Source organism: Xiphophorus maculatus, chromosome 12 (assembly GCF_002775205.1).
Source record: "Xiphophorus maculatus strain JP 163 A chromosome 12, X_maculatus-5.0-male, whole genome shotgun sequence".
NCBI lineage: Eukaryota > Metazoa > Chordata > Actinopteri > Cyprinodontiformes > Poeciliidae > Xiphophorus > Xiphophorus maculatus.
The window spans coordinates 11,702,547-11,723,061 of record NC_036454.1 but is presented as its reverse complement, the minus strand read 5'-3'; the positions used below and the strand labels follow the sequence as shown (position 1 = coordinate 11,723,061).

Genomic DNA, 20,515 nt, shown 5'->3' with positions numbered 1-20,515 from the left:
CCTCTTCAAAAAGATCTAAGTGTGATTTTCTTGAATCTTCAGAAATTCTAAATGATCAGCAGCCTCGGGACTGTTGAGGGAAAGGCTGCATTTTAATATTGCCTCCATCCTAGTATGCCAAAGTCAAATTCAAAATTTGTAGTGCTACATTGCTTGATGACACACATTTTATATTTTTAATAAAGAAATTTAATAATCTTAGCATTATAATAACGTAGAAAGATATTGTTAATTTGGTTAGATTCATTCCAAAGATCAATCCTGCCCCCTAATGGTCATGTAAAGGACATTTGCCCCTCCAAAAAAGTTAAGAAATCGATGATCCAAAATATATCTAAATAACATCTGAAACCAAATTAAGTACTTCATAATTCCAGTTAATTTAGAAGTTCCTAAACCAAATTAATAACTGACTTAATGATTAATAAGAAAAATAAGATGCAGTTTCATCTTTTCTATGGATTAATTACCCTCATTGGACTTTGACCTTCATTAAATTTCCCTTGGGCAATAATAAAACACAGTAAAATCATGCATAATTTATTAAAGATTCATATCAATATTTTGACAATTAAAAACATTTCATTGCTTTTCCTGTTGTGCAATAACCCACACATATAAACATATCTGTACTTGGATCGGAAAAATCGATTCACACATCAGTCGAATATAAATATAAACAGCATGCAGCCCACTCTCTACACTGATCTCCCACCTCTTGAAAGCAGCATCCAGAGACTGTCGTGATCATTCAGCCATACCTCAGCAGAATTATTATCAGAAGCAATATAAACTCAGTACAGGCCATGTATGATGAACATATAATATCACACTGCTGCTTTTCCCAATTGGAGAATCATTACAGAAAATAGGAGAGGAAAAAAAAAGTAAGAGACTTCATTTCAGATTTTACAGCAAAAAGCTAAAACGGTATTGGAAAAGAAATGAAGAGCCTGTTTAATACTACAGCACACAGATTGCATTTGAAGCTAAATTGCCCTTTTTAATGCACCTCTCTCTCCAGAGAAATATGATCCTACAAGCCAGCAATGTCACGTTTTTACCTCACATTTGTGATTTGATTGAGTATAATCCTTGAGTTAATAGAGATAATATTAGATTCAGGTCTCATTAAAAGATGGTTCCTTCTCCTAACTGCCAAGCAAAATGACACCCAAAACAGAGATCAGAGGAAGAATTCGTTTCTCTCGCTCCATTAAAAGACACTGGGTTCCATTCGCACTCGGTCTAAATCAAAGAAAATTACATGTTTTCAGCACTTTGGGTGGCAGAAGCGTTGAGATGAAGTGAGAGCGATTTAGCTTTTCAGGCAGGTATTACAGCCTCCAGCAACAAAAAAAAATGTACCAACTAACAAATGGCTTCAACCTGCCTGAGAAGGCACTTCCCAGCCACTTGTGTTTACAATGTGCCTGAGGGCACGGAGGATTGAACGTCCAGTCAAATTGGAAATTCATTTGTTGAATAAAACCCACATGACAGAGAAGTTCCCTCATGCAATCTCGCAGTTTATCATCTGACATTTGTCATTTTCCAACAACGGCAGAACAATGTATCAATATGGAGTAATTACTCATTGCAAAATCAAGGCCAACATGCAACTAATACAAGACATTGCTGGTTAAATAGTTGGTTTGCTCTGTTGAGAACAAACCTTAATCTTAAAGGATTAGTGTCCTAAGTGCTGAGTTAGCTATTACAAGTGGCTGAAAGACAGAAGGCTAAAGCAAAGTAAATATATATCTGAATTCTTTCACAAATGATAATTTTATACGCATTCTCCCTTCACAGGAAAAAGTGGAAACAGCATACGGCAGACTGAGACTGTTTCATGTTGCATTAGTCATAGCAACAAAAGGTATAATGTATAATATTTGCTGCAGTTGATTTATCCTTGGACTTCTTGAGATTTTAATGAGCATGTTTGCTCTTTAGCTTTTACTTTACTATACATAACATATAAAAGCTGATAGGGGCATTAAAGTTTGGTGTTTTTATCCACAGAGGATGTAATTAACCAAATAACACAGCACTGAAAAAAGTGAAAAAAAGGAGAGAAAAATGACAGATTGGACATTGAGAAAAGTTAATAGAAAATGTACTGCAATGAGTTATGACTGTGTTTTCTATTTGCTGTTTATTCATATACCATGAATTTAAATACTAAGAACAATATTGCTTGACTTTTTCCAGACAGCCAGGATGAGACGTTTAAAGGTACTAAGTATGGATGAAAAATATGATGATATTTAATCATAAACGATTAGCTCTTACAGTAGGATCACTTCCTTCCTGTGAAATGTCTGAGATAAATTATCTTAGCTTGAAAGTAAAGTACTAAACCATCCAGAATTTGTGCAAAAAAAAGAACTCAATGAACGTATATAAAAGTTAAAACAATGCAAACAAAGATTAAACATGGTAATAAAGAAAATTAAAAGCCAAATTTTATGCACATAAAAGCTTTCTTCTGCTAGAAGTGATAGCTGAAACCCATTTCCCAGAAAAAAAACTCCCCAACCAGTAGTTTTGGTGAACACATTTCCCTCATCTTTTGAAGACTTATAACTAAACCAATAAAGACACTTTTCCTTTCATCTAATAAAGTTTGACCAAACAGAAAGGTCCCAAACACGTACACTTCGAATTCACAGATTCAGCTCATTTTCTTACTAATCTTTGAGGATTTTCTGCTTCCAATGCCTCCTAAAGCTGTTCATTGCCAGATTAAACATTTTGCAGAGAAGCTGTATAAACAGATTTTGACGTCATGGTCTCATTGGCTTTTCATCCACAGTACCAGTACAATTATATTATCTACTACTTCAGAAAGTGACTTTAATTTATACTTATAATTATTATGAATCTCTTCTTTGATTTAAAGATCACATCTGTTGACAAAGTCCTAACACAGAGAAATTGTCATATTCTGTTCGGTGATGTTCTATGGACTTCTTTTGTTTTCCTCCTTTTTCTTCTTATAAAATGGCTTTTTGCAGCAGGAGAGCACTTTACCTGTGTGTTGTTGTTGTATTCCCAACAAAAAAATAAAATAAAATACAGTTTTTGAGTTTGGCCAAACAGCTTGAGACTGAAGAGTACTCCAACTCTTGAGCATTAAATGTCAATTGTACTAGACAAGTTGGTAAGATCGCACTGGATGAAAATCTGCTCAAAAATGTTTTTGTCATTCTTGTGTGCAACACGTTTTCATGTAGAAAACTTGTGCTAAAATTTAGGTGTTTTGTTACTGAATATTACAAGATTTTGCAAGTTACAACCCTTTAACATTTTTTGACAATTATAAATATCTCTAATAAAAACATGTGTTTTATTAGAGCTATTAGGGCAAAGTATTAGGGACAGACATTAGCTACAATGTTGTTTTTCTACCATCTGGCAGTAGCTATTATAATCTGTTCCAACAATAAAGTATCCTTGTCTTTTGTATGATTAATTCAAGAGTCACTTATAATAATTTCCCTCTATGCACTCTAAACAAACTGGAGAGCATGGAAATAAAAGAAATGTTAAATTGGGACAATGTCTAGCAAACAGGGTATTATGCTACTGTTTAAATGCACATTAAAAAAAACAGGAAGAGAGAAAAGAAATGTTGTTGGGCTGTTTTGTCATATTCTGTGTGTCATTCGAGCTACCAACAAAAGTGTTTGTTCTGGCTGTCTCCGAGATAGGAGAATATTTCATGTAATACTTCCTTTGTGAGCAAGTGCTGAGTGTAATCACCACCAGACTGTCAAAGTATTATCTCCACTGTCACTGATAGACTTATGAGAACCCATGGCTGAAAATGCTGGGAACATTCACAACTTTTGAAACGATAAAAAAAAAAAAAAAAATCAATAGCAGGCAGAAGGAGATCAATGGCACTGCTTCTCATCACAGAAATAAATAAATTGGGCATTTATCATTGCAGTCCAAATCTTGATTCCTTTCTTGGTTTACTCTAGAGCCACATAGTAGCAGGAAAATAAGTTATGTCCATGCTATTGGGTAAAAATTGCAATGACAATATTGATTAAGATGAACCATTTCTTTGCCTTGGCATGACATCCCATCCTCTCCATGAACTTAAGCGTCTCCACCAGCAGAAATATAGCAGAGGTACAGGCTTTAAAGGCTGCCAAAGTCCTCACAAGTGGCCAAATACATTATAGAAATGCAGAGAGTTGATATATAACACTTATTATATATCTGTTCAATATCCTACCACATGCAAACAGTTCTTTGCAAAGGCAGTGTTACACAGGCCGATATTGAGGTCACTGTTGATATTGGATACATTGGGCAGCTCTAGTTCTCACAAATATTAAAGCACAAATACCAAATCTAGCAAAAAAAATGATTTCACCGTAGTAGGGAATATGGATTGTGGATGGCACCAGTTATTTTAAACTTCTAAATTGTTGCTTTGAATGTAGAAAAGTACAAACTTAGGAAAATATCTTTTTTTATAGCTAAAGTATTTATGATTCATTGTTCAATTCAACTCCTGTCTGCCTTACATGAACGACATGCTCTCTTGTCTTTCCCATTCTGAAAACAACTGTAGAGTACTAATTAATGTTTCCATATAATGAGGCTTATGAACAAGCTGGTATTAAAATTTTAAAATAAACATTAGATTTTATACTTTCCTCAGTGACTCACTGTGACATTTTGGTACTGCAGTAAAAAGAGGGGTTTATTCTGAGGCTATTTACATCTTAACCAAAGGAGCTAATAAGTGTGGAGGGTGTTGTATTCATAACATGTTACTGCTTGCATACCATCATTGTATAACACTAGAAAAACACTCGGCCAAGGTTAAGATAAAGGTGTCTAAATCCCGAGGTTTTCATTAGCTACAAGCACATAAAACTGACCAATAAAATTTTACGAAGCAAAGGGCGATAGGATATAGTTTAATATACACTGCCGGGATTCTACCTTTCCTCCATTACTCAGGCCCAGAAGGGCACTTCATAGGCAGGGAGGAGGTGAAAAAGAGATTATACAATATTTAGCAAAGTGGAAGTGGAGAGGCAGCAGTCTATAATATACACTGTAATGTGCAGCGTACATCCCTGCTCTGTGTAATCTCCCAGAGGAAGCTTTTAGTCTCCGGTAGAATAAATGGGATTGATTTAAACTGGTTTGCCTCCTATGGAGCTTTCCTGTGCATGTTGTGGGAAAAGCAGCCCAGTCACAGCTAAAACCTATTGGCAAAAACAAAAATGGATGTTGCTAAATCTTGCACCAACAAAGACTGCTGCAATGTGAGCAGGCAGACAAAGTAAACACCAGGCTTAAACCTGTTAGATGACTGAAGAAGTTTTTCTAAGTGCTTCACACATTCGCACTCAATTTAAACTTTTAACGTTTCCCTTAAATAGGATGAAGAACAGCCTTTTGCTTATTTTTTCAACATTTCTGATCGCTGTCTAAACATCATTTCAGTTAATTAACATTGCATTAATAGAAGAGCATGGTCCTTATGGATTTTACTTAAATGTCAACCACTTCCTCTTTGTCCTTTAAAACGTTTTGTTTTTGTGTGATGGAGAGGCAAAAAGGGAAGACGAGTGTACTCTAAATTCAAGGAACCCCTTTCATATTTTCATGGTCAGGGCCACAAGCACCAACTCAAATCAGCAAGCGTATTATAGGGGGTATTATAGTATTTTACCAGAGCATTCTAGCAGCTGGCTATAATTACAATAAAATTGCCACCACTCATTCTAAACTGTTTAGGACTGCTGCTCATTGTGTGGCTGCGAGAACAAATTTGGAAGCACATGCAAATTTCTGTTATGAAAAATCCTTAAGAGATGTACAGTATATTTGGATAAAAGCAGATGGTGTCTCAGCTGAAGCTGCAGAATAATTGTTTGGAGATTAAATACCTGTGAGTTCATTTGTATATCTTCCCTCTTTTCAAATGTACTAAGAATTTTAGAAACAATGGGTAAAAGGAATAAAAGAGTAACACTCGGTCAAATTTGGTATTATGTATTGTACACATTTCCTAAAACATACACTAAAAATAACACATTGCTACCAAACACAAAAATAACACAGTAAAATGCCATCAGTCCAATAACGAGTCTAAAGAATTGTAGCAAGTTTGATTGGATCACTATGTGGCATTAGGAGATGTATTTTAACACCACATGAAACCACAAACTCAAAGCCACTTATGTGTGAAGGAAAATATAGTCTGTACCTATTTTTTTCTTAGCACCATACATTGCTGTAAGGTCATTTCAATGCATAAGTGACCTCATTATCACTAAAGTGTCCATCTGCCTATTGATTGTGACACAACACCTTGAGAGGTAAATCGAAGAGCAGGCCAAAGTGGCTGAGCAGACTTTAAAACCATCATTTTAGAGTACATTTACCATCATGAGTATTGACACCAGAAAAAAGTCAGACCAGCACAAACAATATTTAATTTAAAATTTAAAAGGTTGTGATTCTTGGTTTGTTAACCAGCAAATTTGTCGTGCGAATGCAATGAGCTTTGTGAATTAACCTGTTGCACATATTTATCAAATTTTCTGTTTCAGATGAAAAATTTTGAGTTTTGATCATAAAAAGTTTAAACCCTTGATATAATTACATTCAGTCCATCATCAAATTTCTGCAAGTTTCATATCTATCATTTATGTTCAGCCAGTAGGTCACGTTGAGCTCACATCAAAACAACCAAGAACCAGGTTTACAAGCTGCACATGGGAGAGTAAAATGCAACAATTAAACTTTTGGCAGTTTCCACTTTGAGAGGTAATGACAAACTAAGTTAAACATGCCAACTTATCCACATCTTGTTGATGTATAAGAACGGATGCTGAAAATTCACTGAAAAGCAGATAAATATTAACATTTATCGATCCAAAACTGTATTCATAAATTTTTTTAGCTATATTATGTAAGGAGTATTTTTTCCAACTGCAAGACACTTATTTGATTTTATGAACATTAAGGTACTTTGTACAGAAATATGTACAAGCCAATTTTTTATTAGACGCAAGAAATGTTTATTGTAATACATTTTACTTATTTCACCAGCAAACGTTTTCATTAATCCATTTGCATTATTAGAATGTAATATTTGGTTTAAGCTGTTTTGCATTAACAATAAAAAACAAACAAACTAGGAAATAGTGCTATAATATATTAATAACTGAGCATGACCTACAATTTAAGGGCAGTGAAATAGTTTGTCAGTGTTTGTATTCACGGTGCAACCTAAACAGAGAAAAACAGCTTCAGGCTTACCAAACTTCCAAGTTTAGACGAGGAGGAGTTGTTTCTGTGCTTGAGCAGACCATTTCCCTCCATGCCTGGAGCATCTCTGTAGTTTCCATGGACACGAGGCCCACCGGCCCCCTCAGATGAGGAGCGCAGTCGCCTTTCCATCCGCATCACCTCGTGGTAAGGGCTGGCACTGCTGCACACAGAAGCTACACAAAGGATGGATGGAGAACAACAGCAAACAAAAATCACAGTTAAACAAAAGAGAGATTTGTAGAAATTAGATGACACTGTTGAGATGCAATATTATTTTTATTAATTTCTAATGTGAAAAGATCCATCCCTCCAGAGAATGAACCTCCTTTCATAAAACTAAATGACAAAGTCACTTTTACTTACTCAGCTTTTTAAACAAAGTTAAATCCTTCCTTCATGAAGCCGTTCGGCTATATTGGTTTTGCTCAGACTGTTTCTAATGTTTTGCAATAATCAAATTTATCCAGACTCCCCACAGCTAGATTGTTTTGTAACAATAAAACTGAAGAATGAACATCCAGATTTCAGGGGGAATATTCCTCAGAAAAACCAGAGGAAGGTGCCTATAATTGCTCTACAGTGATTTATCGAAAATTAGAAGCGAAACAGAGAAACAATACCATATCCTTTTATGGTAACAACCTGTTACAGAGCAACAGGTTATTAAAAAAAACAGGACTTCATGCCAACTATTTTCTCTGTGCTTTCTCACTCCACCCACCTGCACACATACTGCGCTTTTCCAGAGTGTAATAAAAGGGCTCATTTTTAAACAACTCCTTTGTTGTAAACTCACTCAATAAAATAGGATGAGATCCGTAGCAGAAAGAAGTCCTGAACATTTTACCATAGTTTCAGACTCTTATAACCATGAACATTTACAGCACATGGGGGAGCAACAACAAAAAGCCTGCAACACTGAATCAATACAACAAATTTCTGTAGTTAAGGGATCCAACAGTAGATAATAATAGATAATGTTCTGCCATTTGGGCAACTTTGTAATCCACAGCATCATTAATTGTGCAGTTTCAGCACTCAGAACAGCAGTTTCTAATATTGCAAAAATAAAACTGCAAGTATAAACAGTTAAACCCAAAATTATTCATAACCCTGGCAGATTTACATTTTAAATTGTTTTCATCAACAAAATGAGACAGGCATCGGGTATGAGTTTGCAAAAGAATAATGTACTTATTTTTGTTTTATTTGAATAAATTATTGGACTGTGACGTCAATATTTTTTATCGACACAAATTTTAAAAAAAATGTATTTTGTTTTTGTTAAACATTTGGTAAAAAAAGGGCCTAATAAACAGGAGTACTTTAAGCTAAAAATGGGGCTCTGCAAGGTTTATTGAAAACAGAAGCACAAGCACACAACGAGACGACACCAAGGGGCTAAGAATGAGCAGACACAAAGGACAAACTCCCTCTAAGGGTTTTTAAAGCTGCAAAATTCCCTCTGTGAAGTCTGGCATGTTCTCTGTCTACTACATTGTCTGCTGAAAAAATGTTTACAGAAATATTTAGACACAAATCTGGGATCATGCTCGACTGAATAAAGCATTTTCTGCCTGTGTGGATGTGCAGGCTTAATGCAGTCAAAGATATCCTTTTCTTTTTGCCTGCTTCTAAAGCCTTTTACAGGACAGATAACGTTAGCATCTCAATGAATTAAGAGAAAATCCTTACTTATACAATAAATGCATTTTGAATGTTAACATGCAAATGTCTCCCTTATTGCATTTTAAATAACAAGTTTCAAAGAAACTAATTCTTTTTCCTCTGGAGTTCCATTCACAGCTAAAACAAGGAATATTTTTTCTAATTTAATAACATAACTGGCATTCATAAAATTCTTTTAATGTTTGGTTTTTAAAAGCAGAAAAGAACAAAAAATAAGGTTTTAAAAAATTGTAAATTAAAATTCAGATTTTCAGAGAATAGTTTAAAAACTTGTTGATAGATTTAAAAAAGCACACATCACAAAATTTGACCAGGATATTTTGCAGCCAAAAGCAAAGACTTAAATATGCAAGTGTGAGGATTTTTATAACTGCAAAACCAGTGAGTTTAAAATGAATAAATCTGTAGAGCTTTGCAACTGCAACAATAAGCTAAAGATAAGATTTTTTTTTTATCTCTCATCCAGTAAGAGCAAATAGTAGCCAAGCCTGAGGCAGAAACAGAAAATGTCAAACCTGTTTTGCAGCTGCAAAGTTTTTTTTAACAATCATCTTATTCAAAACTTTAAAATATAGTAGGCTTCTAAATTATTGTTCCATGTTAATGTTAATGATTTATTCTTCAACACAACTTTAAATCTCCATTGTTTAATCTGCAATACTTACAAACCTGTAAAAACGTAATGACCTCTCTCAGGGTTTACCTGATCGTTTTTATTATTTAGAATAATTAAAACTGAAGAAGAATGAAGGAGAACATTGCTTCACCTGAACTGCCAATTAAATGTTTTCCATCAGACAAAGCTCTGCAGTTGCCTGGAAATGAGTCAATAACCCTGATCACAAAGGAATCTCAGACAGGTCTGAGATTCAGTGGAATGGATTCCCAGACATGAGTCTAGTCTGTGTCGCTTTTCTAAGCCAAGTGATTATTCTGGCAGTGCTACTGCGCGTCAGTGACTCTGCATGTAAATCTGTGATTCCCTCTGTTGTTCTGAGTTTTGTACCTGCATGTGGTTTCCTCAAATGAGAGGACCTGGGTTCGTGGCAGCCACAGAAGCTTCCTCTTTCTTGAAGAGAGAGTGTGTGTCTCGCCCTCCTATCCGTTTTCTCGGGGTTTGAGTGACAGCCCTCGCTGCGCGCCCCACACACCTCGCTCTCACTTGTGGTCTCGGTGTGGTAGCCTGCCTTTCTCTCCTGCACCAACTTCTTCCTCTCCCCTACTGAACCGTCTTTTATTGCCTCCTGTCTTTCCTCTTCCCTCTCTTTCCTCTCTTCCAGTGATTGTTCCCACAGAGGTGGGCAGGGTACAGCCGTCTCTGGCTCGGACAGGGAGACAGCCGTTTCATAGTCTGTGTTGTTGGCTGTGCTGGTGTCAGGGAGTAAGGGTTTCTCAGCGCTGGACTGGGCTGGGGTGAAGAAAACCTGAGGAGAGGATATTTTATTGAATATGTGTAAAAAATATGCTTCACAGAGAGAGATGTTCCTGCTGCAGCAAGTATTAAGTAAGTGAGTATTAGAGAATGTCCACAGGTAAAGTTACTTCATATTCAAATAGTGAAAAGAAAAATAGCACTTTAGTTCGCAAAACTTCTGCTTCGTAAATATTTGCTGTTTTTGAGAGTTAAGAGGGGAATTGACACAACAGTACCTTACAGAAGAATAAAAAATTATAACTTTTCACGAAACCAAAAACTTCTGGTCCAGAATTTTGATTTACAGTAAGTTTAGTAATTAATGAATCGATTATTCTGACGATAAATATATAAAACAAACTTTGGTTTTCTGAAGAGCTGCAACTTACTTTAGTAATTAATGAATCGATTATTCTGACGATTAGCCAAATAAAAATAAAAAAATTGAACATTCTGCAGATTTTCCATTTAACTACTCAAGCCTTTTTTATATACTAGAAATGCATCAGAAGATGTAAATAAACAAATAATTGAATTCCTTTTCAAAATAGAAAATAAACATGTATTGCCCCAAATGCAATAATATACAATCCCTTTAGAGTATGTTTGCTTATTTATAAAAAAAATTAAATTCCAGACCTGAATCTCCAATCAAGAAACTGTAGCAAGAAGGCTTCCATGTTTAGACATTATATAGTGTCACTAATTTTAATATTATTTCCAATGAGGAATGGTCAAAAATGTCAGCAGTTGCTGGATAGTCAAAGCCAATAGAGACAAACATCAAAAGAGTTTCAGGTGTGATTGCAGCAATGTTGCAACAACACTGTTCTACTAATTATTTTTATTTATTTATGTTTTTATTGGTAAAAGAAAATATGTGGTTTTCCTTCAACTTTACATTATCCCCTACATTGTGTTGCTCTATATTTTTAAAAAATGCTTTCAAGTTTGTGGTTCTAATGTGTAAAATGTAAATTTAAAGAGGCATGAATACTTTTGAAAGAAGAGAGTTTGTGAGTATCTCCAGAGAGAGATACTGAATCCAGTATTTTCTTCTCAAAGGCCAGAAAGCGAACTTAAGAGCGCACAAGAGTGCGAACCTACTCAGTAAATGAATTTTCTTTTTGAAGATTATGACGGGGAATAACACATATTGTATCTGAGAGCCTCTTCAGTTTTTTTCCCTCCAAGCCTGAGACCTTTCAACAAAAGGGTGATTCATACAATTTTTTTTTGCCAGATTTCAAACTTCAAAGCATAATCACAGACATTAAAATTCTGAACATAAGCAGGAAAAACTCAGTCTTTGGTTTTCATCATGCACACTTAACAGAGAGAGCCATAACCCCCCACAGTGTTGTTCTAGGATTCCAAATACACATTTATGATTGTGGCAGTTCTGTTTTTACAATGTTTCTACATCTGTTTGTCTACAAATGGATTCAGCCTCTAAACGTTACATGTTTGTAGATCAGTACCAATAAGCTAGGCTTAATCAATGATTGTGTGAAATTTACTGAATCACTGAACAAGGGAAATCCGACTCAGATTAACGCTTGTTGAGTAAAAGTACCTGAGAGGTGGAGACTGCCACGCTGAGGTTCTCAGGTGCAGCTGGGGGATCAGGTGGAGCAGCATCAGCAGGCGACTCAGACACACAGACAGGCCCTGAGTTCAAACCGGATCCTGGACTGGGAGCCGGGAGTGCGTCCACCTCCGACACAGAGTCTTCTGTTATGGGAATGAACTCTGAGGGAGTGATGGCGGTTGTTCGATCTTCTGAAATCATGGGGGACTGAAGCGAGCTCTCAGCCCCTCCTCCCATTAGTTCTCCAGGACATGACCCAGGTGTGAGGCCCTCTGGCCCAGGTGTGACAGTGGCAGAGCTAGGAGGTTCCAGGTTGACTTCTGGAGGCCTGTGGTGGTCGGACGTGCGAGAGAAACGGTGATGGGCTGAGAATGATTTAGGCAGTAGCTGCTTCTTCTGCCTCGAAGAGCGTTTGTTGTTATTACTGGCCCCACTGAAGTCGTCGAGGAACCCCGAGTCGTCACCTTCATTGGCTTCGGAGCTGCTGATGCAGTTGATGAACACATTTCGATTGGTTGCCGACGAGGATGAGGAGGCCTTATCAAAGTCCTCAGTCTGCGAACGTGGGATTTTCTTTTGCTTGTGGCTCCCAAACCCAAATGAGTGGCGCGACTTGGAACGCCTGCCACCCTCGCCGAATCCTGCGGACGCCGACGAAGTTACCGTCTGCTGGTTGTTTCCGTTTGCATCAGTGGTCTGCGTCAGGGGGGGCGTGAGGTTCAGGTTGATGGGCTGAACGCGTGGATCGCTGTTCCTCTTAGCCGTGAAACTGAGAGACGGCGCGCGAAACAGGCTCCGGCGTTTGCCGGTGCTGCCCGAGCTGGAGTTGGTGCTGGAGGGCGAGGAGGTGTGAACGCCGTTTCCCACTCCCCCCGAGGACGGGGAGGAGGGGAGGGACTCCTGCCGCTTGCTGGCGCTGCGGCGGAAGATTGGCAGGCGTGAAACAAGTGTGGAACGGCGTGAGCCCGATTCACCCATGGAGAAGCTGAGGCAGTGAGGGACTCTGGAGAAACACACATACATCGCAAAAAATTAACAAGAAGGGAGACATCTGCAAAAGAATGACACTTTAACAGACAATAATTTTCTGCAGAAGATACTGAGAAAATCAAAATGGCAAAGTAAGGGGAGGAATATTTTTATTAGTTTGCCTTGCTCCCACACGTCTTTTAAACTCTGCCCACAAATTTTCTTTTGATAGCCAATCCAGAACATCCACTTGGTTGTTTTTAAGCCTCAGCAACCAATTTATCAGCAGTTTTGGTACCGACAATTTCTATTTGCAGCTTTAACCTCAACGCTGATGTCTTGTGATGATATTTTAAGTATTAAAACATAACAATGTTATCTTTTTGAGTGTATTCATTAACTGGAATTACTTTTATGTTGCCTTTGAAGTAATGGTTTCTTCCTCTGAGTGCCTTTTCAGCCCATATCAGTACAGCACTCAAAGCGAGGTTCTTTTAGCAGCTTCAAAGCTATGTTTTTGTTCAACGTTGATTAGCACGTTTTTCATATCTGGGACCTGGGACCTGTCTCTTCACTATCCAATTTGATGGATGGACATTTCCATGCGGTTTCTACTTTGACCTAATTGTTTGAACAGATTAAGTTGCCACCTTCACTGGAAACTGCACCTAAGATTAGCCAGAATTGTACAAGTCCACAAATATCTTAAACATGTTTCTTTGAAAGAGTTGGAAACGGTTTCTACAACATCTTTACCTGCTAAATCTAAGTCTGTTAAACTGCCAGAATAGAAAGAAGATTTTTTTAAACTTAATTGTCCAATGTTTTTATTCAATAACTTAATTACAATCTGTCATAAAATGTGTAACAGAGTTTTTATATCAACAATAAAGTCAAAGAAAATTATCCATGTAGAAACATAAACCTTCAGCCCCACAGTGATAAAAACTCTAATCCACCTCATTATTTGCATATGAGGTGGGAGGAATTGACTTTCTGTTAAGGATTCATCATCCAGCTCCAGTCAGAAGTTACAGACACTCATAAAGTTGGGCTTTTAAATTATGAACAGAAATGTTCTGTAGTTTTGATGGGTGGACAGATGTTACATAAAGCATGTTGTTGAGGTTAAACTTTCTGAGACAGATTAGAGTTTACGTAGGCATATATTCAGCACTGAATTTAGAATATAGTTTCAATTATCTTCAAAACAAAAATGTTTTGATTCTGGAGAAGGCCCTTCTTCTCACAGTTGCTCCCTGGCTATGCAAAAAAAATTCAAAATAGTAAAACATTTATGTTTTATGGCGGCATATGAACTTCTGACAGGAAGTGTATTTCTGTGAATACTAATTGACACGTAAACGAAGCAGAGACACCATTAATCCATGAGAGACTTCTATCTTTGGACAGAATACCTGGTCAACCTGCACAGTCTCAGTTTAGCAAACCAAAGCTGTTCCCACGGCTTGCTAATCATCGGCATGGTACTGTATGAAAATAAAAAGAGCAAATTCTGATACAGATCCTTTCTGCAGGTACAGTAAGAGGACTATAACTCAGCTGCGGTTTAGAACTGAGCAAAGAAGTAGAAAAATCAATTATCTCTCACCTCTGTCCCAGAAAGCGGAACTAAACATTATTCATTAAACCTGCTTGTACAAACTGTGACTACAGCCAGCAGATCTTATTGTTTGCACATTTTAAACACAGATGGTGTCAAACTTCAGTATAGCCAATTAATTCCAGTGTTTTCAAATGTTTTCTTACACAAAGGAGGATTACTTGCACTGCAATCCCGCCAACACTGATGAAGCTACCTTCTAACGTCCGAGCTACTGAAGCGTTTTGTTTTTGGTCTCTGTGTAATAAGATTACATTAACACCCTGCAGTGAAGTGGCTAATTAGAGTCTCACCTTCTGGACAGTAAATTCAATCAAGTTCTAAACGTGATGCTGATTGATTTTTCTAAAATGTTTATACAATGCAGCGGATACATGGCTCCATAATTATAGCAAACAGCTATGGCACAACATTCACCAACAAACTAAGGTTTTTTTTTTTTTTTGACTAACTTAAAAAAAATTTGAAAGAAGTAGAGCAGCAAACAGCTGTCCATATAACTCACTACATCACCAGCATTGAGGGGAGTTAATTATAATTGCTTCATGTGTTAGTTGATGTAATGGATGCACACATATAAATAGCTAAAGCACATGGATCAGTTCTATAGCAAGAGAAAGTAGAGACGACACAACAGGCCCTCCCCATGCACACATCCTCAGCCAGCTGTCTTCCCAGATCGGCTGGGATCGCCTCCAATACAGTAAAGAGGGAGGCCTGCCACAACCATTTGACCTGGTGACTGACCTTTGACCCTAGCTCATTAAGACAGGCTTACAATCCTTTAGACGGTTATACCAGAGTTGAAATATATCCAGAATACATCTGTCATGTAGCTTATTGAAGACGGAGGAAAAAGGACACTAACTTGAAGATTATTCAGATTATGCTATTAATGGCGAATCATACTGGGTGACCAGTAAAGTGGTATGAAGGAATATTTACTCACAGGCAAGTACTGTTTTGTAATGATTTAATTATAACTAAACTAATCCAAGCCTGTGTAAAAAGTCTTTACTTAATAGTGATAGTCCACAGTTTTCGCTTCAGGTTTTATTAGCCACACCCTGGCTCGATTACGGTTTGACTGAAATAAAGCCTGTCTGAAAACATTAAGGAGGATATAAGATCTCAAAAAAGAACTCATCATCCCCCGGTCTAAAGAAACTCTTCAAGATGAGAGACAAAGTCGCTGATACTTTGAAAAGATTGCTGGGTTGCTTCATGGCCTGGACATGCAGTAGTTGATGGTATCATACATTCTACTCTCTTTCAGAAAATCCTGAGGAAAAAAGTGGCCATTCATAAGTTTGTGACCTTGAGGTTAGGTTAGGTTAGGTTACGTTAAACTTTATTAATCCCATAGGGAAATTAAGGTTATCTGTTGCTCACACATTAATTCACATCCACACAACATTAAAATCGTACATCTGGAGACATCCATAAAAGATACAAGAATATAATAAATAAATACATTACCACTAAAAGAAGTCTAGTAAAAGTGCTTAAATATGTTAAAATACTAGTTACCCCGTCTCCCTCCTTCCCCACAAATAGCAGCATTGTAAAGCCTAATGGCCCGTGGGACAAAGGAGTTTTTTATCCTCTCGGTTGAACAACCCAGTGAGAGGAACCTGTCACTGAAGGAGCTCCTCTGGTTGGAGAAAACAGTGTACAGAGGATGGCTGGTGTTCTCCAAAATTAGACTGAGTTTAGACAGTGTCCTCTGTTCCACCACCGTCTCCACAGACTCCAGGCTCACACCGACCACGGAGCCAGCTCTGCAGATGTCAAGTGCACTTGCTCTATGCTGCTTTATATAGATCCAAAAAAACATCAGCCAGTCCAACTCTGATGGTTTAAAAATGAGATGCTGAGGCACGACCTTAAGAAGAAGCAGTTTATGCTCAACATGCCCCAACTCCAAACAACCCACACTGTCAGGGGAGTAGAAAAGTTAAGTGATTACAAAATAAGTCAATATTTCAGCTTAAATATTGATGTGTAAACTGCTCAACATGAAGTGTGCCCAGGTCAAATTCAAATAAGAGTTGAATGAAACCTTGGTTTGCACAGACTAGTTTGCAAACTTCCTCCCTGCTTAGCCAAAGCACAAAAGGTACGATTATTTGAGTTAGAGAAGCAAAGCTCCGTTCCAGTTCCTCTTTCCTTTTTCCAGTTATTGATAGTTCTGCTGTACTGGACAGTAAACACACAAGTTCATCTGCTGATCACTTATATAATTTCCTCCTTCAACACAGAAGAAGAAATTAAATAGAAAAACAGTAAATTATTCTGAAAATAATAATAGTTTTTTGCAGAATTTATAATACTTATAAGCAGGTTTATAAATTGCAGGGGGTTTTTTTATTCCACATTGCCACACCCAAAATCAGCACGTCACTGGTACTAAACAAATAAGGCGGATTCAGATGGGACAATTTGAGTGTTGCTGTCCTGTTTGTGTTTTCTAATCGCAACACTTTAACAGTCATTAACAGTCTCATATATAAGCTGTACTTGCTGTCTCATCCAATATTCTTGCTTCATTTGAGTTTCAAATGAAGCAAGAGATTCATTTGCTTTACTCAGTTTGAAAGGATACTTAGATGTGCGTGTGTCTGTGTCTGTGTGTGTGCTGGGTGTAAATAACTGGGTGTTTCCAATAAAACAAGTTCTTAATGGGTAACAGAAACCACATACTGTAGTTCACACACTCTACGGTCTTCTCTTACATCACACTGCTCTTCTCACAATTCACTAAATGATGGAAATAGAATAATTTATGTAAGACTCTACGTTACATAATATGTCCACATAGTGTGATTTTGACAGAAAAATATATACAGATAATTTGCTAATGAATCCCAAGAAGTAAAAATTTACCAATCAGGCTTTTTTTTTTTTAAAATATTTTTGTTTTATTAGACGCCTGATCTGCCTATTACAATTCTGGCTGATTTGGCTTTTCAAAGGAAGGCAATTCCAGCCTTTGAGGTCATTATCCTGCAGATTTTAGATGTGTGCATGTTGAAAATTAGCTGATTTACCTCCGGAGGTCACCATGTTCTGAGTAGAACCTGGAAATCATGAATTAATTTTAATTATCAAAGAGATGTCTAAAAGATCCAGGACACTGGCCGCCGAGGACCAGAATCATTCAATCCTGTACGGATTGTATTGAGCACAAACTCATTTACGTCCAAGTACTTTAACTTAGCAAATGTAAACTTTTATCATAAAACATGTGTTGCGGATCCAAAGAGCATCTAAAAATAAACATTTATTGACTGAAAAAGTGGGAGTTTTCAGGTGTGATTTCTTTACTGAAAAGGGGAGAAATGCTGATTGTTTTTGGTAGGGAAACAAACTCTAAATGTTTTTCAGTAAGTTTCTGTTACATATATTTTTTTTTAAAAAAAGGCAAAGTTCATACTGGAAGAATCTGTTTTTATACCAGTCTAGTGTGTAAATCTGATAGGAGCAGTCGTTGCATCATTATATCAACCATGTACCAAATAGGTTGACAAATAAACATAATGATAATAACTTTGCCAAAACAGGTTATGAAATTGAACTGGCAAACATGTTTCATCCTAACCTCTTTATTGAACCACAAGACGTATCACAAGCATTCTCACAATAAATACTGTCATCTTTAAAAGTCTGACTATTTTTATGCCGTATAAGTTCTCCTGTAACAGTAGCTGCGAAACCTTGGTGTATATTAACAGCTTGTTAATCTTAGTGATGGGCCTTAACATGTTTACAGTGCAATTCATTCAAGATATCCGATTGTTTAATATTCTAACCAGAAACCAACCTTAGCTAGCAAGCACATTAAACAGTCTACATGGATGAGCTGCAGAGATTTAAGAGCAGCTAACCAGCAGCAGCAGCAGCAGCAGCAGCAGCAGCAGCAGCCCTGCGGGACGCCACAACTGTCAAACCAACAACGTCAACAAGGCTTTGAAGCCTGCCGACCCTAAATCCCACACCAGCTAGCTGCCTCAATGCGCTCATACTCTAGCGCTCATGTGTGCCCCTTACGTTGCATCGAAATTAAATGATATTAATAGTATAATAAGTGTCCGGAAACACAGCAGCAGCCCCGGCGGCTCAGGCGGTCATTCAAGCTAGCAGCAGGTAGTGGACAAACACAAGCGGCCGTCATCGTCCGTACGTTACCTTCAGCGCCTTGTTAGAGTCTTTACCGAGGCCCGTCAGTGGAGAACCGGGGGGAGATATGTGTCCGCTTTGTGTTTAAAATGAAATAGTACTGGCATGAAGGTGTCAGGGGTCTTACAGCGGCATTGGAATTGCACTAAAGGGTGCACCTTGTGAGGCGGTGACGCCGAAATTACACCTCAGTGACGGAGAGTCGGTTTCCTCCTTCCGCGTTGCAGTCACTGACAGCGAGCCTGTGCGGTGTGACGTCCATTACTCCTCCTTCCTCTCCTCCTCCTCCTCCTCCTGCTGCTGCTGCTGCTGCTTCTCCCTGAATTTTCTTCTTCTTGATACTTATTGGCGGTTCCCTGAAGTTTCAGCAGGCGATAGATTCATTAAAATCAACATTAAAGATGCCTACAGATGAATAAGGTTGTTTTTGCCTTAGAAACTGCTGTATCTGATATGCTTGTGTGATATGTTTTGATTTTTGAAATTTGACATTTACACATTGCATAGCCTAATATAAAAGAAATATTTGCAACTTATTTTTTAGGAGTTAACTTCATAAAACAATTCAATTCAATGTTGCTGCTTGTAGATTACTTTAAAAGAAAAAAAGAAAAACATCTATCAAGTCACAGTACTGCAGAATATGTATTTGTTCAAAAGGACTGTTTGTTCTCTTGAGTGATTTCAGCACACAAACAACATCTTTACTAAGTAGATATTTAAAGACTTTATATCTGAAACAACACACACAAATGAGATGAATTAACCCATTGATATGAAAAAGCTTGAGATAATTTTATTACCAGTCAGAATTTGATAAAGTCAAAATGAGCTACAGATAGCTGAGAACTTGCTTCTCATACATGGCATCAGATTCCATGGTGGTTTATCCATTTATCCTAACTAGATGAAAAGCAAAAGCATAACTGTATTTGAAATAGTTTGACACAAAGGTTTAGTGAGCATCACTTACGCCATGTTTAACACAAATCAGACTTAACTATTTAAAATGAATACTTATATAATTAAATTTTTTTTAAATTGCATGGACAAAAGAAGACAATATACTTGATTTGATAGTTTACGACGGCACTTTTTGCAATAGCTACTTCTAAAAACCGATGTACTACACGAGATGTTTGCATTTGTCAACAGCCCATTCCTCTTTAGCCAACATGTCTGAGTTTTGTGAGGTGGTGTCTCCTTTCAGCTCTGCATTTTTCATTGAGGTGACACTGAAGGCTTCTATATTTAATAGAATTAGGATCTGTACTTGTTCAAGAGAAAACCAGTATCATGTTTTGTCCTCAGTTATTCTACAAAAATAACTCCAGTTTTGTCCCCACTACTACCCCAAAAATGTGGGGACTTGTTAACATGCATTCTGGCAATCCTGTAACTAATTTAGTGTGCGAGCTTCTATGGAGCACAATATAGTTCAAAATGCAACGAATGGTGCAATCGGAGAGTGATGTACCTTTACCCATTCATCTGATCATCTTTAAAACGCGTTTTCTCTTTCACCCACATTCTGGGAGGTTGGTTACAGACTAGAGAAGACTTCATATTAATATTCATGAACGTCTCTGGAACATTAAGCTGATTGAAGATGACACTCTAGCCTTCACCTTTAACGTTGACACCCGTAATCTTCAGAGCTCCCCAGACAGCGCTCACTTTTGCATGCTCCGGTCCATGCCAATTGGTATGTTGGAGCAAACTACCCAGCACC

At 37.4% G+C, this 20,515-nt stretch overlaps 1 protein-coding gene across 2 annotated transcripts in view; it reads right to left on the bottom strand.

The window, feature by feature from the left end:
- The window catches only part of ccser1 (coiled-coil serine rich protein 1), a 137,409-nt gene extending 118,412 nt beyond the window's left edge, over positions 1-18,997 (bottom strand). For both annotated transcript variants that reach the window (XM_014468864.2, XM_023343815.1), the window contains exons 1-4: positions 18,793-18,997; positions 11,997-13,014; positions 10,013-10,430; positions 7,306-7,490 (exon numbers count right to left, since the gene is read on the bottom strand). In XM_014468864.2, the coding sequence (XP_014324350.1) occupies positions 7,306-7,490; positions 10,013-10,430; positions 11,997-12,989 (1,596 nt within the window). In that variant the 5' untranslated portion in view covers positions 12,990-13,014; positions 18,793-18,997. The remainder of the gene's footprint in view (positions 1-7,305; positions 7,491-10,012; positions 10,431-11,996; positions 13,015-18,792) is intronic.
- Between the last annotated feature and the right edge of the window lie 1,518 nt (positions 18,998-20,515).